Source organism: Arachis ipaensis, chromosome B7, assembly GCF_059453495.1.
Source record: "Arachis ipaensis isolate K30076 ecotype BB chromosome B7, ASM5945349v1, whole genome shotgun sequence".
Classification (NCBI taxonomy): Eukaryota; Viridiplantae; Streptophyta; class Magnoliopsida; order Fabales; family Fabaceae; genus Arachis; species Arachis ipaensis.
In genome coordinates, this window is record NC_142442.1 from 136,985,889 (window position 1) to 137,005,294 (window position 19,406).

The following is a 19,406-nucleotide window of genomic DNA, read 5'->3' on the forward strand; positions in this document are numbered from 1 at the left end:
GTATAACTTAGAAGAGAAGCAAGAAAATTTGTTGTTGAAGGAGTAGAGACTAGAGAGATCCAAAACTTAGTAGATTCCGTCCAAAATAAAAAGGGCAAAAAGGTCAATTTTAAAATAAAAAACAAAAAAATAAAAAATACTATAAGGAACACTGCCCAAGAGAAACAACATGAAAATTAGAAAATATAATTAATTACTATTAATGATAAAATGCTACAGCAAAGTAAAACAGGCATGTATTAGGCTAGTGAAAAGTGAACCTACTTGTGAACATACTAAACATAGCTATTGACAAAGACTGTCTTCAAAGAATAGGACATGCATTGTTGTCTTAAATTATTTCAGGTGCAACTTTATAGTATAAATTAATTATTTAAGGCTTTGGCTAATGAAAATCTTAAGGTTACTTATCAGTGTGATTTTAGTAAATCTATAATACGATGATTGGATTTGGATCCTCTAAATTTTGAATTTCACTTTAGAGAATAAAGTTTGATCTCTTACTATTTATTTTATAAGTGGGACCAAGAGAAAATATGAGAAAGAAATTATTCAATAGTGAGAGATCAAACTTTACTCTCTAAAGTGAAATTCAAAATTTAGAAGATCCAAATCCACGGTGATTACATTAGTTATGATATTTTAAAAAGTGTTTTTAAAATTAAAATAAAGTATTTTTATTATTTAATAATTTAAAAAAAAAGTGTTATTAAAAAATATTAAAATATAAAAAAATAATTAATTTAACATTTTCATAGTTATTATAGTCACCATAAATATAGACATATTAAAATTCACCTATTTATGAATATTTTAATATCAATGTCATTTTCTCTTAATTCTTTTAAAAGTAGTAAATTTTTATAAAAGTAGTTAAACAAAATCATTATTTGAAGGAGTTCAGTTAATTGCTCATTTTCCAAAAATGTCTCTATGACAGAGTTTAAGCATGGAGAAGAACCTTGCTTAGGTCAGACAAGTCTGAAGTTTAGTTGACCAGAACATGATCTTGAGATTATGAAAGCTCAACCAAAGAAAAATATATTTATTGGAAAATCTTACACGATTATGAATAAACTATTAGTTAATCTTTCAGGTGTGATTTGCAAAGAGGATAATGAGTGATGAGGTTCCATAACTTGTATATGATAAAATACTTTGCATTATTAAGGGAATAATTTTTTCAATATAAGGATATAAGAGAAAGAGACAAGGCATTGGTGCTATCCAGCTTTGTAAAAAAGAAGCATAACCTATTGTGTTGATATTGTAGGCAAGATTTAATGCCTCTGAATCAAATTCTCGATCAAGTCTTAAAACATGGAAAAGAAACAATTCATGTAAAGTTAGAAATGTATATGCATTATTTTCCCTCACTCTTGAATTATTTCATTTTCTCCCTTTTTTGATGCATGATACTCATATTTGTAATCATGAAATATTCGAGTATTGATAAAATTGACTACTGAAAAACTAAATTAATGTTATACTCGAAAAAATTTAAAAATTTAACGTGATTTTTTAACAGTCAACAAAAATTTAACAATTAAATATTTTTATCAAATAAAAATTATTTTTTTTATAAATATAATGTTAGGTATTTTTGTAGTTAATTTTATCAACACTCAAATATTTCATATTTAAAAATAATTATTTACTTATATTTGATATTGATTGGAGAGTGAATAATATCTAGTCGGTGCTACAAAAGCTGGCACTGTTTTGGGGAGGGTTGTCTAATCTGGGTTACCAGCTCCCATGGCCCAATTTCCATGTTTCATAGATCTTCACACTGTTCATTATGTGCAAATACAATGTTTCCAACATGGCTGAGACCCAACTTGGTCCCCTCTGTTACATAACTTTTCTTGATCCAGCATATTAATATAATATTGCAATCTTGTAGACCATTATGGATAAGTAATGATTAATGAATATTGTTATTTAAATATAACTTCATCATAATCTCTTATTATCACACACATATCTGGCCACTGTGAGAAGAACAGCCACTATCAATAACATAATTCAGGTGAGACATAAAGAGCTATTATATTATGATGAAGAGGAGAATATTATTCACTGCATACAGGGATAGCAGAACACACAACTGGATTTTCAATTTTCATCTTTACTTTCTTTTTTATCAATAGCAAATTTCTAGTCAGTTGAGAAAAGAAATTTCATGAAAGTTCTAAAAAACTATAAAGAACATGTTACAGAGGGCATAGTGATCATGGTATTCCCCATACATAAGCAAAGCAGGGGCCAAGCACCACAAAACCAAAGGTATAAAGTAAATTTACATGAAAAGATGGTGGAAAAAATGTAGGGTATATGATAAGGGGGGCAAAAAATGATCTTTTCTAGTTCCAACTAATCAGAGGATTCTACACTGGTCCCACCTTCTGGTGCAGCTGTTTCATCCTGTGGCACAACAGATTCAACTGTTTTCTCCTCATCTGGTGAAACTTTTTCTGAACTATCCTCTTTTTTACTTGAATCATTAGAATCTTCTGATTTCTCGTGGGCATCTACATGTCCACCATCTGATGCTGACTCTACTGTGGTTTCATCATGGACTTGAACATTGTTTGGTGGATTAGATGATGAAGGATGAGATTTAGTGGAGACTCCTAACCCCTTGGAGAGAGAAACATACTTGAAAACAAGTTGTTTATAATTGTTCAGTAGGTCTTCAACATCACCTACTGTTAGGTCACCTACACTGGCAAACAAATATGGGTACTCCCTGAAAACTTCATTCAATTTATCCTCCTTTAAAAGCATATTTGCCCCTTTGTTCTCCAACTCTGAGAGGGATGGAACCTTTGTGATTAATGACTCATCTGCGAGGGTCATATTCTTATTTTCGTATTTTGGAAGAGATGGAGCAGTTTGTAATAAGGCATCGTTATTATCATTTGAAGCTCTTTTTTGGTGCTTGGTGGCTTCTGATCTTGGCTGGTTTCCATGATTTTGGTAAGTTGAACCGGAATCTTGTGTACTAGCTGAAAGCCCCGACAGAAGGGTGCGGGCGAATTCCATGTTTCTCTCAAACTCACTTTCATCCATTGAAAGGGCTTTTGCATCGATGTTTGAGATGAAGGACTCAACAGAGAGCATATTTGTAAAGTAATATGCTGCTTCCCCAGTCAATCGTGATTGGCGTCTAAATCTTTGTATATACAGTAGATTTGAGTGCAGTTGTGGAGGGTTCGCCTGCAAAGTATCATTAGTAGAAGAAACTTTGTTTTAACTGTAAAAGAAGATTCTAAGAGAAAATAAGGTCTTTATGCATAATTGGCATGTTCGGCCAATCTAAGTTTGAGCAACATGTATAAAAGAAAATCCATCATTCAAGTTAACACATCGGCAAAAAGAAACGATAACACAGTATAATTCTGTAGTTTATGTCTCTCACTGTCATATATTTCCAGTTCCACTAGTCTTCAGTTTTGAGGAACAGATAAATAATTTTGATAGCAAAGATTTCCAAAAATAAAGTCAAATATATCTGCACCATAAGCACTACAAAGGACTAAATTGTTTACAGCAACTAACATAAATTAATGAAACAAACACCCCAACCAAAGAATGTGTATTTATGGCCAATTGGTCACGCCATGATTAATGGACAGGTTCAAGCAACAAGGCATTTCAACATGCAAAGGTATTACACAACTTCCCAATTACAAACTTTATTTCTATTAAGGAAAGTTCAAGAAGCAAAAGACTGTATGTTAAAGCTTTTTTAAATAGAGGAATATATGTTAGAAGACAACGAGGGTGAAGTGCAAGAGAGGATATCCTCCAAAAGCAACCACAAAGCAAAAACAAAACCTCCAATAGGAAACCACAAAACAAACAGATTGACAAGAGAAAACGAAAAAAGAACCCCCACGATTGACCCAAACACCTCCTATGACCGCCCCATTTCTCTCTTCAACAAGATAACTTGGACAAAAGGGGCAAACAAGTATATGTATGTACAAGTGAATATCCATAATTCATACCCATGATCTTTTAGAGGGTACAGGAACTAAGAAAATTGTACTTCAGGAACAAAATTATTTTATTCTTGAAAATTATGTGCATATCAATTTGTGATGAAATATTGGGATTACCTTTATGGTAACATAAATTAGCACAGGAAGAAAATCATCAGCTCCTGGAGGACTATCTTTGGATGCGAGAGAAGCATTAAGCAGCAAGTTACCGATAACCTTGCAGCAATTTAGTATACAGACAAGTTTGTCTCTGGGTGCCTTGTACATGTTGATTTTCTGCAATTCTTTTTGTGCAAGCTGCCGCCATAAAAACCAAACAGAAAATATAAGATTTTAAGGAAGCAGGATTACATACAGAAAAAGATTGCCAAAGCTGTAGTAAAAACTCAAGATTGGAAGAATTCTTCCAGCACTTTTGCCTGGCATTTGACAAATTGAAAATTTACAAACTAATATGGCAACTAGAGAGCCTTATATAAAATTGATTCTTAGGAAAAGATTGGCCAATCAAGAATATTATCCATCATGAAAGACAAAGTGACAAACATTAAGGTGCATATGTCATACATCATAGAATATGTTGTTATGAAGGGTTCAATCTTCAAATTTAATAACTCTGAGCAGCTTTTACAGTTTTGCTAAACCTACATATGTTTTTCCTTTTGTGGGGAAAAGAAAAATGAATGTGTAGTTATGTACTCACCAACCACGATGTTTCATTCTCAAAGGCTGGCTTGATATCCAAATTTTCTGGCTTGATGAACTGTTGAACTAAAGCCATCTTTTCAGAAAGTTGGTCATCAAGTTTTACATCCTCTGGAAGAGAAGCAAATACACGGGCAAACAACTTTGTCATGACATACTTCTCAAGCCCCTGCATATGAGCAAAACCCAATGATCAATAGATCACCTAACAAGGTAAGTGTTATATGTTAAATTAGTAACAAAAAAATTTACAGCAGAAAAAGGTGGCATCAGTAAGAAAGCACATAGAATCAGAAATTTTCCGAAAGACTCATTGAATTCTGGGGAAAAAAAGTACGACTAAGTTCTTGTTTAATTCATGCATGTCCAAGATTTTAACTAAACTATAAAGAAATGAGCTTTGATAATAATACTTGCATAAATTGCAGGGATGTGTGCACTTGGCAGGCAGAGTGACTAGATAAACTCTAGTTTCTAGTAAATAACATACGTTAAATCGAATATACAAAATATGTTACATTTTTAAATTGACAACCAGGGTGTTCAAGTTTTATTTACCTTTTTGTAGCTCAAGGATAACAACCTTCTATACATTCGCTAGCAAGTTTCATTCAAACAAATTCATATCTCAGAATACACCATAACATTGTGCAATGGTATATAATCAATGGGCGGTCCTACGAGCAAATTGCTGCCTCGATTGCTACAAAACATTCTTTTGCAATGAGGCAACTAGATGTGCGAATACACACCACAATACTAAATCCGTCTTCTATTCTAAATTTATCTCTACAACTTTCTTGACACTAGCTTTATAGAATTAATCATTATTCAAAGATAAAATCCAAGAAAAAGCCTCCAGAAGAAAAATGAAAAGGGAAAAGTGGGTCATAACGATCGAATAAATAACTGAATTCAACCACCCCAAGTTACAGGCTAAGAGACTAAAGCTACACTATTTTTAGCTGCACCAAATGCAAGGACCACAGAAATCAAAGAAAAAAAAAATATTAGAAGGATCAATGTCACAATTCAGTGATCCACAATCTAGTACCTAATTAATTGAATATAAATATCTTAAGTTTTGGATCAAAAACATAAATACAGCACTGAATAAGCAAAACCAAAAGTGCAAAGATATCTAAAGAGAGAAAAGAAACTAACTTCACCAGCACTTTCGAGCTCTTCATCAGAGCAACCAGCCCAAAGTGGATGAGCCCTAAAAGCAGCTTCCATGTTGGCAAAGAACTCTTGCACTGCGCCACCGTCCCTCTCAGGATCAGGTGCATTGTTCGAAAACGACACTATGAAACTGCAATCAATGGAACACACTCTCTCTTAACTCCTAAAATCATAGTAAGTAATTAATTTAGACCTACTGCTAAGCTAAGCTAAGCTAGTTTCTGATTAAAGCACCAATTAGGTTTAACAATAACAATAAATTAACTAGATAGAAAGGAATCATAGAGAGAGAGAGAGAGAGAGAGAGAGAGAGAGAGAGAGAGAGAGAGAGAGAGAGAGAGAGACCTCTTGATGGCTTTGACGAAATCGGCGGCGGAGGGTTGGCGCATCCGCTCGAGGAAGTCGTGTAAGCCAAGGAAAACGTCGGCGTGTTCCATTCTCCGCCGCGCCGCAGTGACTTCTTCTTCGAAGAGTTGACAACACCAAGACGGAGAAACTGCTCCTTCTTGATGCGATCAAAAACCACAATTTTTTACTTTCTCATCCTTCTCAAATCTTCACCTTCCTTCCTTCCATGTAAACCCTTTCTCTTTTTTATTTTATTTTTTATTTTACTTTAAACAGATTTTGTCATGTTCTTTCTTCTTTCGTTTTTTTGTTACATTGCGTGTAATACCTACTAATGGTAACTTGATGTATTTTTTTTTTAACATGAATGTTAACAAATTTGAGGGTTAGATTTGAGGAATTTTAAAATTTAATGGAACACAAATCAAAAGGTGCAATATAAATCTGAGAGTTAGATTTGCGTATATAAAAAAAATATCTATTGATATCCAATTCTACATTACAGTAAAACATACCAATTTAAATAAGATGAAATTTTCATGCAGTTATTTTTATTGTGAAATTAATAAATAAAAATCTTTATATGGTTTCAAAGATTAACTTGACATGTCACCAAAAAAAAAGATTAACTTGACATAAAAGACAAATATAAATAGATTTCCATCTTTAAAACGTGTAATAAAATTTGATGTGAAAAAAATAAACTTTCCAATGCTTCTGATAAATGGATCAATTGTTAAGAAGAAATAGGACTAGTGAAACTTGTGATTTCAGCATATCGAAATTCTAACATACAGTATAAGTTACAATACAATGCTATCATTCACTACTACAAAGAACAAAAAATCAAGTAACCTCACTTCAACTACAAACACAGAAACGTTACGTACAAATAACATAACACCTTGTATTGATTCATATCCTTCCATACTAAAAAATAAGACCGGAAGGTATTGTGAACTCTGAAGAAATCTGTATCCTGAAATCCACATTCATGCCATTGCTAACTCCAGTTAACAGCTTCCAAAATCGATGAACCTGCTTCGGTTGCCGGCTCTAATTACCTCATGCATTCTTGATTCTTCCATTCCATCTCAGAGCTCAAATCCAAAAATTGTTATTTGTTTCAGCTGCTATTAAACAATCAGAGTCCCTTTTCTAAGTTCTCTCTTTCAGAATATATCTATAGTAGAGCACTCCATACAGCTCCATCGCCTTCGCCGCATTTTGAGTGGACAAATTTAATCTTCTCCACTGACTTACAGATTCCGCTGCAGCTCCAGTCAAATGACGCCACGCATATGTTACCGGCCTGCGCCTTCCACTCACAATCTACAGGAACATTGATTGTAAATCAACTAGAAGTGAGAACCATAACCAAAAGAGATTGCAAAGGAGATTAACATAGAAATAGTTACATATTTATCGGATACAGTACCTGGAGGTGTCCCACAACACATACTGCGTTCGTCAATATGCTCGACTTCAAGACCGATAAACCACGAACCAAGTGAGACATCTTCGTTAGCATATTTATGCAAAATTGGCCTGAAGTCACAATAAGGATCCAGATGAAATTTGTCTATTTGTAAAGGTATATACAGTAGATTCTTGATGGTTACAACTACAATAGACTGATCCATGAGCTTTGTGTTCATATTTCGAAACATTTTTGTCATGAACAAGGTTTCTTATGCAAAATGATCAATGATGCACAGCTGTTGCAAACAATAAACATACTGGTTGATGGAAATGTAAGTGGCCAGATCCTTAGAAATCGCATATATCTGCCCGGTTGCGTGTCGGAAGTATTTGTTTCCCTCCTCTCCAAACTTCCAAAACTCAGGTTCATGGTACTTGACATCCCTATATATACAGAAATGCACTTAACAGGTAAATACAATGACATAAAGAAAGACATAGAATAAAAGTAACCGCATTCCCATTATATGTACGAATATATAGATATAGAAGTTCGGTGGAATTACTTTCGAGAAAGAACAGGCCCTGATTTCATACAACCAATGTAGATTCTGGGTTTTGAACGATGACGAGCAAGCGTTGTTGCCAAAACACCTATAAATAGCATACGTTAGGGAGGGGAATAAGTACTTGTGCAAACGAAATGGGACGAGAATTGGTAGAGGAAACTTAAGAAAGATGACAGAGAATCTGGAGATAGCATATACCTAAATTGACATGGACATCATCATCCACCTTAACATAGAAATCGGCATCCCACATTGCAACTGCAGTAGAAAAAAATATCTTTGTCTTTGCAGACAGTTCATGATACCCTTCAACGTGTTGCTACAAGGTAACATATGTCAAAGATTAAATTCCTGCCGGATTAACCAGAGTTTTTGTAGATAAAATGTGCTATCGTCTGCCTTACCAGACGAAGAAAATCTTTGTGCTGGTTTTCTTCTGCATCAATAGCTCGATCTAGAATGCTGTTGGAAGTTGCACTGAGATAGCAATGATAACATCATCCACGTTAGATCCATTATTAATTATTAGCAACCTATAAATATTATCAGCTTTCAAATAGGCAAACAAATAACAACAAAGTCTTATCCCACTAGGTAAGATCGGCTACATCGATCAAACGACGTCATTGGGCCTTATCTTATATCATGTTTAAGCTCTCAGATAGGCAAAGAAACTAAAAATGACACCATGCCCTATAGGTACTGGAAGAAAGCCAATTTTAAGAACAAAATCAGCATAAATGTCCATACTTACTTAGAGGCTTAGTGTATATAATTAAATATGACAAAAATACAACCACCATACAACATACTAAAAGAAGCAATTCACCAAACACTCCAAGTTCAGCAAGGTATATGCTAATGGAAGAAGAAATTTACAATAAAATAGTTCAACATTCCACGAAAGGCACAACATAGGCATATAGAAGAAATAGAATGGGCAAAAGTAAATACTGAAGATAAGTTTGAGTATACTATTATCCTAATAAGTATTTAGGATTAAAAGAAATTACACAAAAACACAATAACATACATTAAAACTTCAAAGGAAAGGATAACTTTAACAACTTATGTTGTCAAGATAATTTACAGTCACACTAAACTAGAATCGTCCAGCCAATTACCTGTGACCAATCATGAATCTGATAACAATTCCCTTCTCGCGCTCCAACTGAAGAAGTTGTTCTCCTGTTCAAACAGGTATTAGATACATATAAAAGTTGGCCATGCCATTCTAGTTCAATGTCCCCTCAATATTAGGATCCATATAATCATCTATCTAAAACTTCTCCTCTAATATTCACCCCATTTTTTAAAGGTGGATACCAAAATTGACTCTTAGCAGAAACAGTTTCTAGAGGAAATAGAATATACCCTGAGGCATCCAAGTCTCTCGAACCGAATCACGCCTCTTCCTGCTACTGAAAGCTGTGTTTATTCCAATCACTACAAAGGCCTTCTTCCTAGGAAGGCCTTCCCCTTTGATCCCCATGGTAGTGGCCGTGCTATTCGAGTCTGAGATCCCGGCTTCATGAGAACTCCTAGCAGCTGCTAGCTCCATTTGTAGCATGGAAACCTGCTTATCTAAAGCCCTGGCATGCCTCAATATAAATACAGAGAGGAAAAAAAACAATTATTCATTTATTATTCAACCCCAAAATACAATAAAAATAAAAATAAAAAAGCTCAAATTGCAACCAAATCTAAGCCAAAAAAAGGAAAGAGACTCAGGTTAATTAGTTAGAAGCACTCACTGAATTGCCTCATGTGTCTTGTACAATTCACTCATCGCATCCTTAGTTGGCTGCTTCTGATATTCCAAAAATGAAAATAAACACAAAAAAGGAAAGTTTAAAAAATGTATTAAAGTTGAACACTTTGTGGCAAATGCTGTTACAAACTCGGAAGATACCTGTTTGGTGGCGCAGTCACCTGAGATCACTTGCAGTTCTTGATCACGCTGATGCTTCGAAATCAGCATGCCGTTTGATTCAGGTTGCTCCCACACCCTGCATCAAACCAGCAAAATAATTTTAAAAAAAAAATTTCCATGACCCAGATCACAAAGTTTAGAACTTTAAATGAAGCTAAAAGCGTAACAATAGTAACGAAAGTTTCCAAATTTGGAGCAAGCCAAATTCATAGGTCACATCATGGATTAAAAGATAAGTGAAGGTAGAAGAAGAGGATGGACCTGGTTGTGATGAGCATGCCAAGAAGGAAGGAAAAGATAGAGAAAATGGGAACCCATTTTGCAGAGATTTTGGTGGAAGCACGAGTCTTCATTATGGTCGTCTTCTGTTCTTCTGGGTCTCAATGGAAGAAGATGAGCTGAAATGAAAATAAGAGAGAGAGAGAGAGAGAGAGAGAGAGAGAGGAATGCAATATGAAAAGAGACAAGGAATTGGTCCAATGAACCGTCAAATTGTACATATGTTTTGCTTAATAAAATTGTATCTTTTAAGAATTTAATTTGCATGGATTAATTTAATCAGAATTTACTTATATATTTTTGTTGGATTTACCTAATATATATTTTTTTAAAACATACTAAGCTTGTTTGAAATGCTAAAAATTAAAACTCAATCAATTTTTTTTTTTTGGTTTTAGAATAATTAAAAATAAATAATTTAAATTTCTTTAAAAAAATTAATTTTTATTTTTTCTTCATTTGTAAATTCAGATTAAAAAGAGTTTGATTTTTAAATCAATTCTTACCTTTTTTAAATTTAATATGTCAACTATAAAAAATATTTTTATTTATAATTAATAAAATAAATTTATCAAAAATAAAATTATATACAAAAATTAATTTATATAAAAATTATTTTAAATAAAAATAATTTTTTTAAAAAAATAAAATTCTTTTTTCATATTAAATAGTTTTCAAGAAAATTTATATTAAATTTATTGTTAGTAGACAATTAGACATTTTCAAACTATTTACTTTAATAAATATATAATAAAAATATTAAAAATTTAAATTTTATATTTTTATAAAAATAATTTTAATTGATAATCTTAATATGTTTCATTAAGAGAAATATTAGGTAAATCTATTTTTATATTATTGAAAATATTCAAATTAAATATTATTTGAAGAGTTGAATTATTATTATGATTGTCATTTAATTTAAGTAGAGTTTCATTGAAGAGCTGAAAGGATGTGAAACGAATGCCTCCATTGATAGATGAGCTTGATATTTTTTGTGACCGAAATAAATTAAATAAAGAAAAATAAAACAAATAAAATAAGGAACGGTTTAAATAGAGGGATAGTCCTATTGAAGATTATCCTTAAACTCCTTTCAAAGTGAAAGAAGCTTCACATGTGAAAGTTGTAACTTCATCGTCATCTTTGCCATAGTATCTGCTACTGTATTTGCATCTCTCATAATCAAACGAAAGTTAATACGCCAATTTCAATGCATGATATCTCTTATTTTGAACACCAATGGATCAATAAACCCAAAACCATCTTGAGTAACAAGATTAAATGCTTCACACAATCCGTCTCACAAATAACATCTCGTTGACCCACATCCCAAGCTAAGAGATATCCTCTCCAAATGGCAAACAATTCTCCTTGAAGAATACTATTACTCTCAATCATTCCCAAACACGTTCTTTGCCAACTCCCATTACAATCTCTAATAATACAAGCAAAACAAACACTATCACCCGAATCAAAATAACTAGCATCACAATTAATTTTAAAAGTACCAATGGATGAGGATTCCAAAAACCATTTAGAGTAGAGAGAAGAGACATACGTTGTAATTCAAAAATATTCCTAAGCTCCTTTTCTGAAGTTAATACCAGACAAATCACTTTTTTCGGAGGCCAAGTTTCATGAGGATTAAAGATGTCATTATTCCTTACTCGCTATATCCACCAAAGTCCGAAAAGAACTTGAACGGATGCTCTCTGCTATGATACAAAAACCAGTTCTTCAAATCTAAAAGATGACAAGAAAACAAGCTGAGCTTTTGAACAATCCCAAATACAATGTAAAACCGATTCTTGGATAGATTAGCTTGATATGATTGCAGTTGGAATGTATTATTTTATATTTTCATGCTAAATAATAGTTAAAAAAACAGATATAATTATACAATAATAATAATTTACATAATCATTATATCAAAATTAAATTATATAAATCCATATTAAGACGAAACAAAAACATCTTTTATAATAGTCATTTTGAATAAACAACTTAATTAAATTTAAAAAAAATAAAATATAAAGACTTATATTACAAATTTTATAAATAAGTTTAATTTTTTAGTTATAAAATTATTTATTTTTAAAAAAATAATAAAAAGTCTCTTATTATAAGAAGAAGTCATTTTTTTTATTTTTTATATATATAAACACTTTAAATGATTTTTTAGTTAGTTACAAGTTAATTTTAAAAATTATACTAAATATTAATGTAATAATTTTTTATAAATTGTAAGTAAAAAAATTACTTGCGAATCTATTCAATTTGACAACTCTTTCTAGGATTTTTTTTCTTTTATTTATAGAAATTGAACTTGAATATTCTTACATCATATAATAATTTAATTTTGTGTTGAACATAATGATAGTGATTGGTAAGCAAGTTACAACGTGATTAGTCATGTGTTTGATTATTCGTGACGCGCATTGTTTTGTTTTTGTCAAAGGATTTGGCCATACAACTAAGTGCCGTCAGAAATGGCGTCTTCTCCTGTTTTCTAAACAGTTAATACTTAGTTAATACTCTTTTTTCAGTTATTTGGATTGGAGATAGATTAGATTTTTTTTTTTTTGGGATATGTTCATGGCGTGATTTTCGCATGGAATTTATATTTGAATGTCTTTGACATTGGAATCTTCCTAGAAGTAGACGTTCAACATTATTTAGGGTATAATTACCATGTGGAATATCTATATTTACTTATTTAGTATTTACACAAATTTTATTATTTGATAATTTTGTTTTTCAGTATGATTCATGGGAGATTAGATTAAAATTATAAGTATTATTTGATATTGTTATAAACTATATTTAAAATTATCAAGGTATGTTACAATTCGTGGGTTGATTCATTCACAAAAATTATAAATTGAGTTAGACAAATTTCAACTCATATAATAATAATAATAATAATTTATTTTGACCCAATTTATGTAATCCGTTATTTAAATAGATTCAATTCCTATAGCTTAGGAATTTGAGTGGGTTGATTTAAACTAAATTTTTAAGATAGTGTTTGTCTTAGATTTATGTCAATCAGAGACATAGATATAATAACACATATATTTATTGTTTGGTTATTGAAATATAAATTTTTAAAGACACGTTTACACACGATAGATACAATAAACATGTATTTATTATTTTTAGAAATAGTTTAAGACTCGAAAGAATCAATATAAATGCTAATTTTTGTGTTTCTTATGCGATTTTTTTGTAATTAAATAAATTTAATATTAAATTGTCTTTTTGTGTTTATATCTCAAAATTTTAAGACATTAACCAAACTGAGCTTAAGCTAACCCCAAATTAAATAAGAGTTTTGTTTTTTTTTTTTGTTATTAAAGATAGTAGTTTAGAAAAATACAAACGAAAAGAAAAATAAAATGAAGAGTTGACATGTATTAATATTAAATAGTTTATTAGTTCTACCGAAAAAAAAAAGTTTATTAGTTATATTGATTTTAATATTAACTCAAAGAGAGCATTAATAATTGAGGTCTAATTTGAATAAACAACCTAAATAAGTTATTTTGAAAAAAGAGTTTAAAGTATAAAAATTTTTATTAATAGCAGCTTATAAATAAATTATTTTGTATTTGAATTTTTAGTTATAAAAGTACTTATTTTAAAGTTGTAAGCGTTTGGATAAATAACTCAAAAAATATAATTTTTTTTACACAAGAAAATGAAAATTAAAATAACGATGATAACAAATACTTTTCAATTTTAAATGTTGATTTTACATAATCTAATTACTAAGATTACAATTGTTTAGGCAATTGATTTTTTATTTACTCTCTTATTAGTTCCATTTTTTAGATAATTGGTTCTTGCCACGTAATATCATTATCTACTTCACTTTCATCCATAACTATTTTTTTGTATGTGCTGAATAGTAATAAAATTTTAATTCACAATAATCTTGATAGCAATGCCAAAAAAATTATTGTGTAGTTAGTGTTTGCTGTTTTATTGTATATGATATAATAGGTAAAAATAAAAAATAAATATAAAATGTGTGTTAATGTATATTTTGTTACTGTTTTTTTTTTTACTCCTGTTAGCCTCCTCCTTTATTTGGGTCAAGAACTTGTTATAACTAACTATAAAAATAATAGCAAGCTATATAAAAATAAAATCACATGTAAAAAAATAAAATTAAAATTAAAATTTTATACCACACACAATATTAAATACAAATTTAATAATAAAAATAGAGTGACAAATAATAAGAACAAATGTTAAAATTATTATTAAAAGAAATAAAAAAACATAATTTAAGTTTTTAATATATTTACTAAAATAAAATGTTTAAAAACTTCTATTATAATAATTTTGACGTATATTTTTAGTATACATATTAATTAAACTCTTTAATTATATATAATAGATAATAAATACTAGATAAAATAGATGATATACAATAAATAACAGATAATATTAATTAATTAATTTTGGTCATACTATGTACAGTCAACTTGTATAGCGGGTCATTTACAGCAAGTTAACTCTTATATTTGGTCTCTTATTGCCTCTTGTTTTTTTCTTTGATTTGATATCTGTTAACAATATTAATTAATTAGCGATCTGTTAGCAATGCTTGAATTACAAGTTGTCAAGTTCCTTCAATCTTACTACTAAAATACTGATCTGTTCAGATTTCAGAATAATTCATTTTCTTATTAATCGTTAATTTTCTTTCAAATTAACGTATTTTTATTAAGATAATTACTTATTAATTTATTATAGTAAAGATGAGAAAAGTATTATCAGTATTTTTTTTCCTTTGTACTTTTAAAGCTACTTCACATTGGGCTACCAGAAAAACCATTGTCTCTATTGGGCCGCCTTGGGTTTCTCCTGTAAGCCTTTTTATTAAGCAATACAATATTTTAAAAACCATGACCAAAAAAAAATTCAGAACCAAATTGTATACCAAAAATAACATTCAGAACCAAATTGGTCAAAGAACAAGATTTATACATAGGAGATAACATGTTAAAATTTAAATTGTCATCCTGTCTTACCATTAGTTGTAATTGGTTACTAAAATAAAATTTGAATTTTGACTCAGTTAATTTTTTATGTCTTAGATTAATTTGAACTTGCACTTTTAATCCCATGATAAGTTAGTACAAAAAAATTATAAAAAAATAAAAACAAAAGAAGTTAGACCACAAATTAAAACAGATAATTTTTTTTGTCCAGATTTTCGATAAATACAACAGATTTATAGATAGAAGAAGATAACATGTTAAAATTTAAAATATCACCTTGTCTTATCCTTTTTTTTTTATGAGATCTTGTCTTATCTTTAGTTGTAATCTGTTATTAAAATATGAGATTTGATTTAGTAGAGAGATTTCCGAAACCTATTGTTAAGGATGAAAAAAACAATCATGCTACCCTAAACAATCATTATTATCCAATTGTTTATCTAATAAATTTTATTTTAATTTTCAATTCCTACGTATGTATTGAAAATAAAAATACTAATTATAGAATGAGTAATTGTTATGGGAAGTCAAGAAGGTAGTAACATAGTAGTATTAACTATTAAGGTTGAAATGAATGCAATTAATTAATCAGTATATCATCAACTTGCTTTAAAAATTGAACTGCATGAAAACTACTTGTCTTTCCAAACGAACTAAGCCATGTCATCAGGGATACAAATAAAAGAGTTTTTATTACTAACTTAAAACGTAAAAAGTAAAAACACACATACAATTATACAAATGATAGAACTAATTAATGATCAGTTAACAGTGATGACCATAGATATTCCCATTCAAAGATAAGATAGAACATAAAACTTAAATTTCAAAATTCAATTGAATTTGATTTTGCGAGGGTTGCTCTAACTAACCTTATAGTCTTACACTAATCACTTGTTTGATTCAATTGACTAAGGGTAGCTATATAAAAGACTGCATGGTTTGATTTAAAATCCCCACATTTGTTTTCTTTTCGGTCATAAAAAAAAAACCACACATACTAATCACTCTCTCATTGCCGTAGTGCTCCGTCCTCATCAGCCATGCCTCGCCGTAGTGCTCCGTCCTCATCATTGCCGCCGAGGCCAACACCAATTCCCGCCAAATTCTGGCGCGCATGTGCTGGAATCTCTGCACAGGCACCAGTAGTGAACTCTAGGGTTTACTACTTTCCACAGGGACACATCGACCAAGCTGCTTCGCAACCGCAAAACCTTTCACCTCTGGTTTACTCCAGGCCGGTCATCCCTTGCCGTGTCGCCGCCGTCAACTACTTCGCGGATCCTAACACCGACGAGGTCTTCCTCAAGATTCTTCTTCTTCCTGTCACCAATGGATCCGCTCAAGATTTTCTTCCACCTGCCGTCGCCGCCGAAGGCAACAGCGGCAACGGCAATGGCGACGATGAAGAGGTTATCTCGTACGCCAAGATTCTCACGCGGTCCGATGCGAATAATGGCGGAGGGTTTTCGGTGCCGAGATCCTGTGCGGACTTGGTCTTTCCGCCGTTGAACTTTGAAGAGGACCCGCCGGTGCAGAACCTTAGAATAACCGATCTCCATGGCGCCGTATGGGAGTTTCGCCACATCTACCGCGGGACTCCGAGACGGCACCTCTTCACATCTGGCTGGAGCAAGTTCGTTAACAGCAAGAAGATTATCTCCGGCGATACTGTGGTTTTCATGAAGGACTCCCATGGGAGGATGTTCGTCGGGCTCCGCCGTAATATGTCGCTGGAGGACGGTATCTCAGATGGTGGATTGGATTGGGTTGCAGCTATGGTCGGGATGGACGAGGGCGAAAAAGAAAAAGAAGAGGAAGAAGAAGAGGCGATGACACAGGGATTTGCAAGAAACGAGAAGGGGAGAGTGACTTCGACATCGGTCGCGGAGGCGATGGAGCTGGCGGCGCAAAACAAGCCGTTCGAAGTTGTTTACTATCCAAGCGTGGGTTGGGGGGAGTTTGTGGTGAAAGCAGAGAAGGTGGACGCGATGATTAATGGTATTCCCTGGAGTGTTGGGATGAGAGTGAAAATGGGCAGAGAGAACTATGATTCGTCACGGATGGATTGGTTTCAGGGAACTGTTTCTGCTGTTAATGTTCCCGGTAAAGATCAACCATGGAGCGGTTCTCCTTGGCGCACGCTTCAGGTATAAAATTTGCCCGCTTTGTGAATTTTGATTTGTGTGTTTATGTACATTGATGTGGACTTTGACTAAGAAATGGCAAGAAAGGAAAAAGAAAAAGAACGGAATGAAAGAAATAAATAAAGAAAAATTTAACGATCCCAATGTTAACGTAGTGATTATCTAATAATAATAATAAGAAAAATTGAAAGAAAGAAACAATTTGTTGGTCTGTCGTTATGTCTCAGCAATTTGTTTGTGTATTGTTATGGTTCGTTAAAAAATAATAGATGGATTTTTACTGGTTGTTTTGGTTAAATAAAGATTTGGTCATAATATCTTTTTATAATATTTTTTATTGAAGTTGAGGTTGGCTTTTTTTTTTCTTCTTTTTTATAGATTACATGGGATGAATCCGAAATTTTGAAGAATGTAAATCCTGTCAGTCCATGGCAGGTGGAACTTCTTTCTGAGACACTCTTACTTCCTCAAATATTTTTCCCAACAAAGAGGTTCAGAACTACAGATGGTTCTGGAGTATTCACTAATGAAATGGGAGAATCCTCCTCTTCCGTTACAAGATTTTCTATTCCTGATTCAACAATGGGATTGCTGAATCAAACATTGTTGAGTAATTATGATACTCTTTTTTCTGCTAGCATGCAGGGAGCCAGGCCTCATCTATTTTCTGCAACTACTTATCCCTTCATTCCGATGGATCCTTCTCTGTCTATTGATAATTCCTTTGAGAATAATATTGTACCAAAGTTAAATGTTATGTTGCCAAAACTTAACATTGACACTCATAAGCCTAAAAACTTATCACCACATAGCAAGTCTAGTTTGACTCCCATTGATGAGACCCCTAACAGCAACTCAACCAAATCTGGAGCTACTTCATTTCAGTTATTTGGTTGTACTATTCAAACAGATCAAGTTTCTGATAAAATTGCTGACTATAACAATGTTGAAGGAGAAGACAACATACAATAAAATAATGTCTCCTCTATGAAAGTAACATCTAGCTGTACAGGTATGTCTATAAGCCTATATCTGAATAATAAACTGAAATTTATCTTAAGAATGAATTTAATATATATAAAAAAACAGCTATTAGTATATAGTTGATAATTTCTGTACCGAAGAAATGGATTATCTAGTTCATGGGGATGCTTGTAATGCTTGTTAGATTTGTTTCCATTAATAATGAACTCATTGTTCCACTTTTATCCTTCTGTGTTGTTGGTTTTTTTTTTTTTTGCTCTTTGCTGTAAGGTCATTCCATGGTTCTCTACTTCTATGATTGGCATTCATATGTTTTACGACTCGACTTTTTGCTTAAACTTTTTAATCCTTTTATACAGGTAACCACGTGATAGATGCTGCATGATGACCTTGAAGTGAAGCAGCTGTATACAAATTTTTTTTTTTGGTATTACAAACCAAATTTTTTAAAGTGAAAAAAATGTTGTAACTTTAGTAACATGGCCTAGTAACATTACCACGGCGCTTTTTTTTTATTAATTTTAGTTAATTAAAATAAAATAAATTTCATATTTTTAATTATCTCATATCATAACACGTTATAATTTAAGTAAATGTTAAGTTATTAAATTTTAAATAAAATATGTGATATAGTTTTAAACTTAAAACAAGTATCGTGGATATTACATAATTTTTATTTGAAATATTTTAAACATCAAGCATTAGAATTTCACTAGCAACAATTTTTTGGCCACTAATATCATTAAAAATTGGTTCTTCTGCTTCACTTTCACCCACAACGATTTTTTTATATGTAATGAATAGTAATAAAA

At 31.6% G+C, this 19,406-nt stretch overlaps 2 protein-coding genes and 1 pseudogene across 3 annotated transcripts; 1 reads left to right on the forward strand and 2 right to left on the reverse strand.

The window, feature by feature from the left end:
* Positions 1–2,111: 2,111 nt before the first annotated feature.
* LOC107606102 (vacuolar protein sorting-associated protein 9A) lies at positions 2,112–6,626 on the reverse strand. Its single transcript, XM_088493234.1, has 5 exons — positions 6,243–6,626; positions 5,880–6,027; positions 4,714–4,884; positions 4,128–4,307; positions 2,112–3,222 (listed from the first exon to the last, which is right to left on the reverse strand). Exons 1-5 carry the CDS (start codon positions 6,332–6,334, stop codon positions 2,377–2,379), a joined length of 1,437 nt encoding a protein of 478 aa, XP_088349360.1. The 5' UTR covers positions 6,335–6,626; the 3' UTR covers positions 2,112–2,376.
* Positions 6,627–6,998: 372 nt separating this feature from the next.
* On the reverse strand, positions 6,999–10,669 carry LOC107606103 (Galactosyltransferase family protein). 2 transcript variants are annotated; one of them, XM_016308080.3, is made up of 11 exons: positions 10,431–10,669; positions 10,149–10,245; positions 9,991–10,046; positions 9,611–9,828; positions 9,361–9,424; positions 8,641–8,713; positions 8,435–8,555; positions 8,234–8,321; positions 7,986–8,111; positions 7,684–7,793; positions 6,999–7,577 (listed from the first exon to the last, which is right to left on the reverse strand). In XM_016308080.3, exons 1-11 carry the CDS (start codon positions 10,520–10,522, stop codon positions 7,429–7,431), a joined length of 1,194 nt encoding a protein of 397 aa, XP_016163566.1. In that variant the 5' UTR covers positions 10,523–10,669; the 3' UTR covers positions 6,999–7,428. The 2 variants fall into 2 exon arrangements, with proteins under 2 accessions (XP_016163566.1, XP_016163565.1); XM_016308079.3 differs by having other exon boundaries at positions 9,611–9,837.
* A 5,837-nt stretch (positions 10,670–16,506) lies between these two features.
* On the forward strand, positions 16,507–18,582 carry LOC107607844 (auxin response factor 17 pseudogene; annotated as a pseudogene).
* Positions 18,583–19,406: the final 824 nt, after the last annotated feature.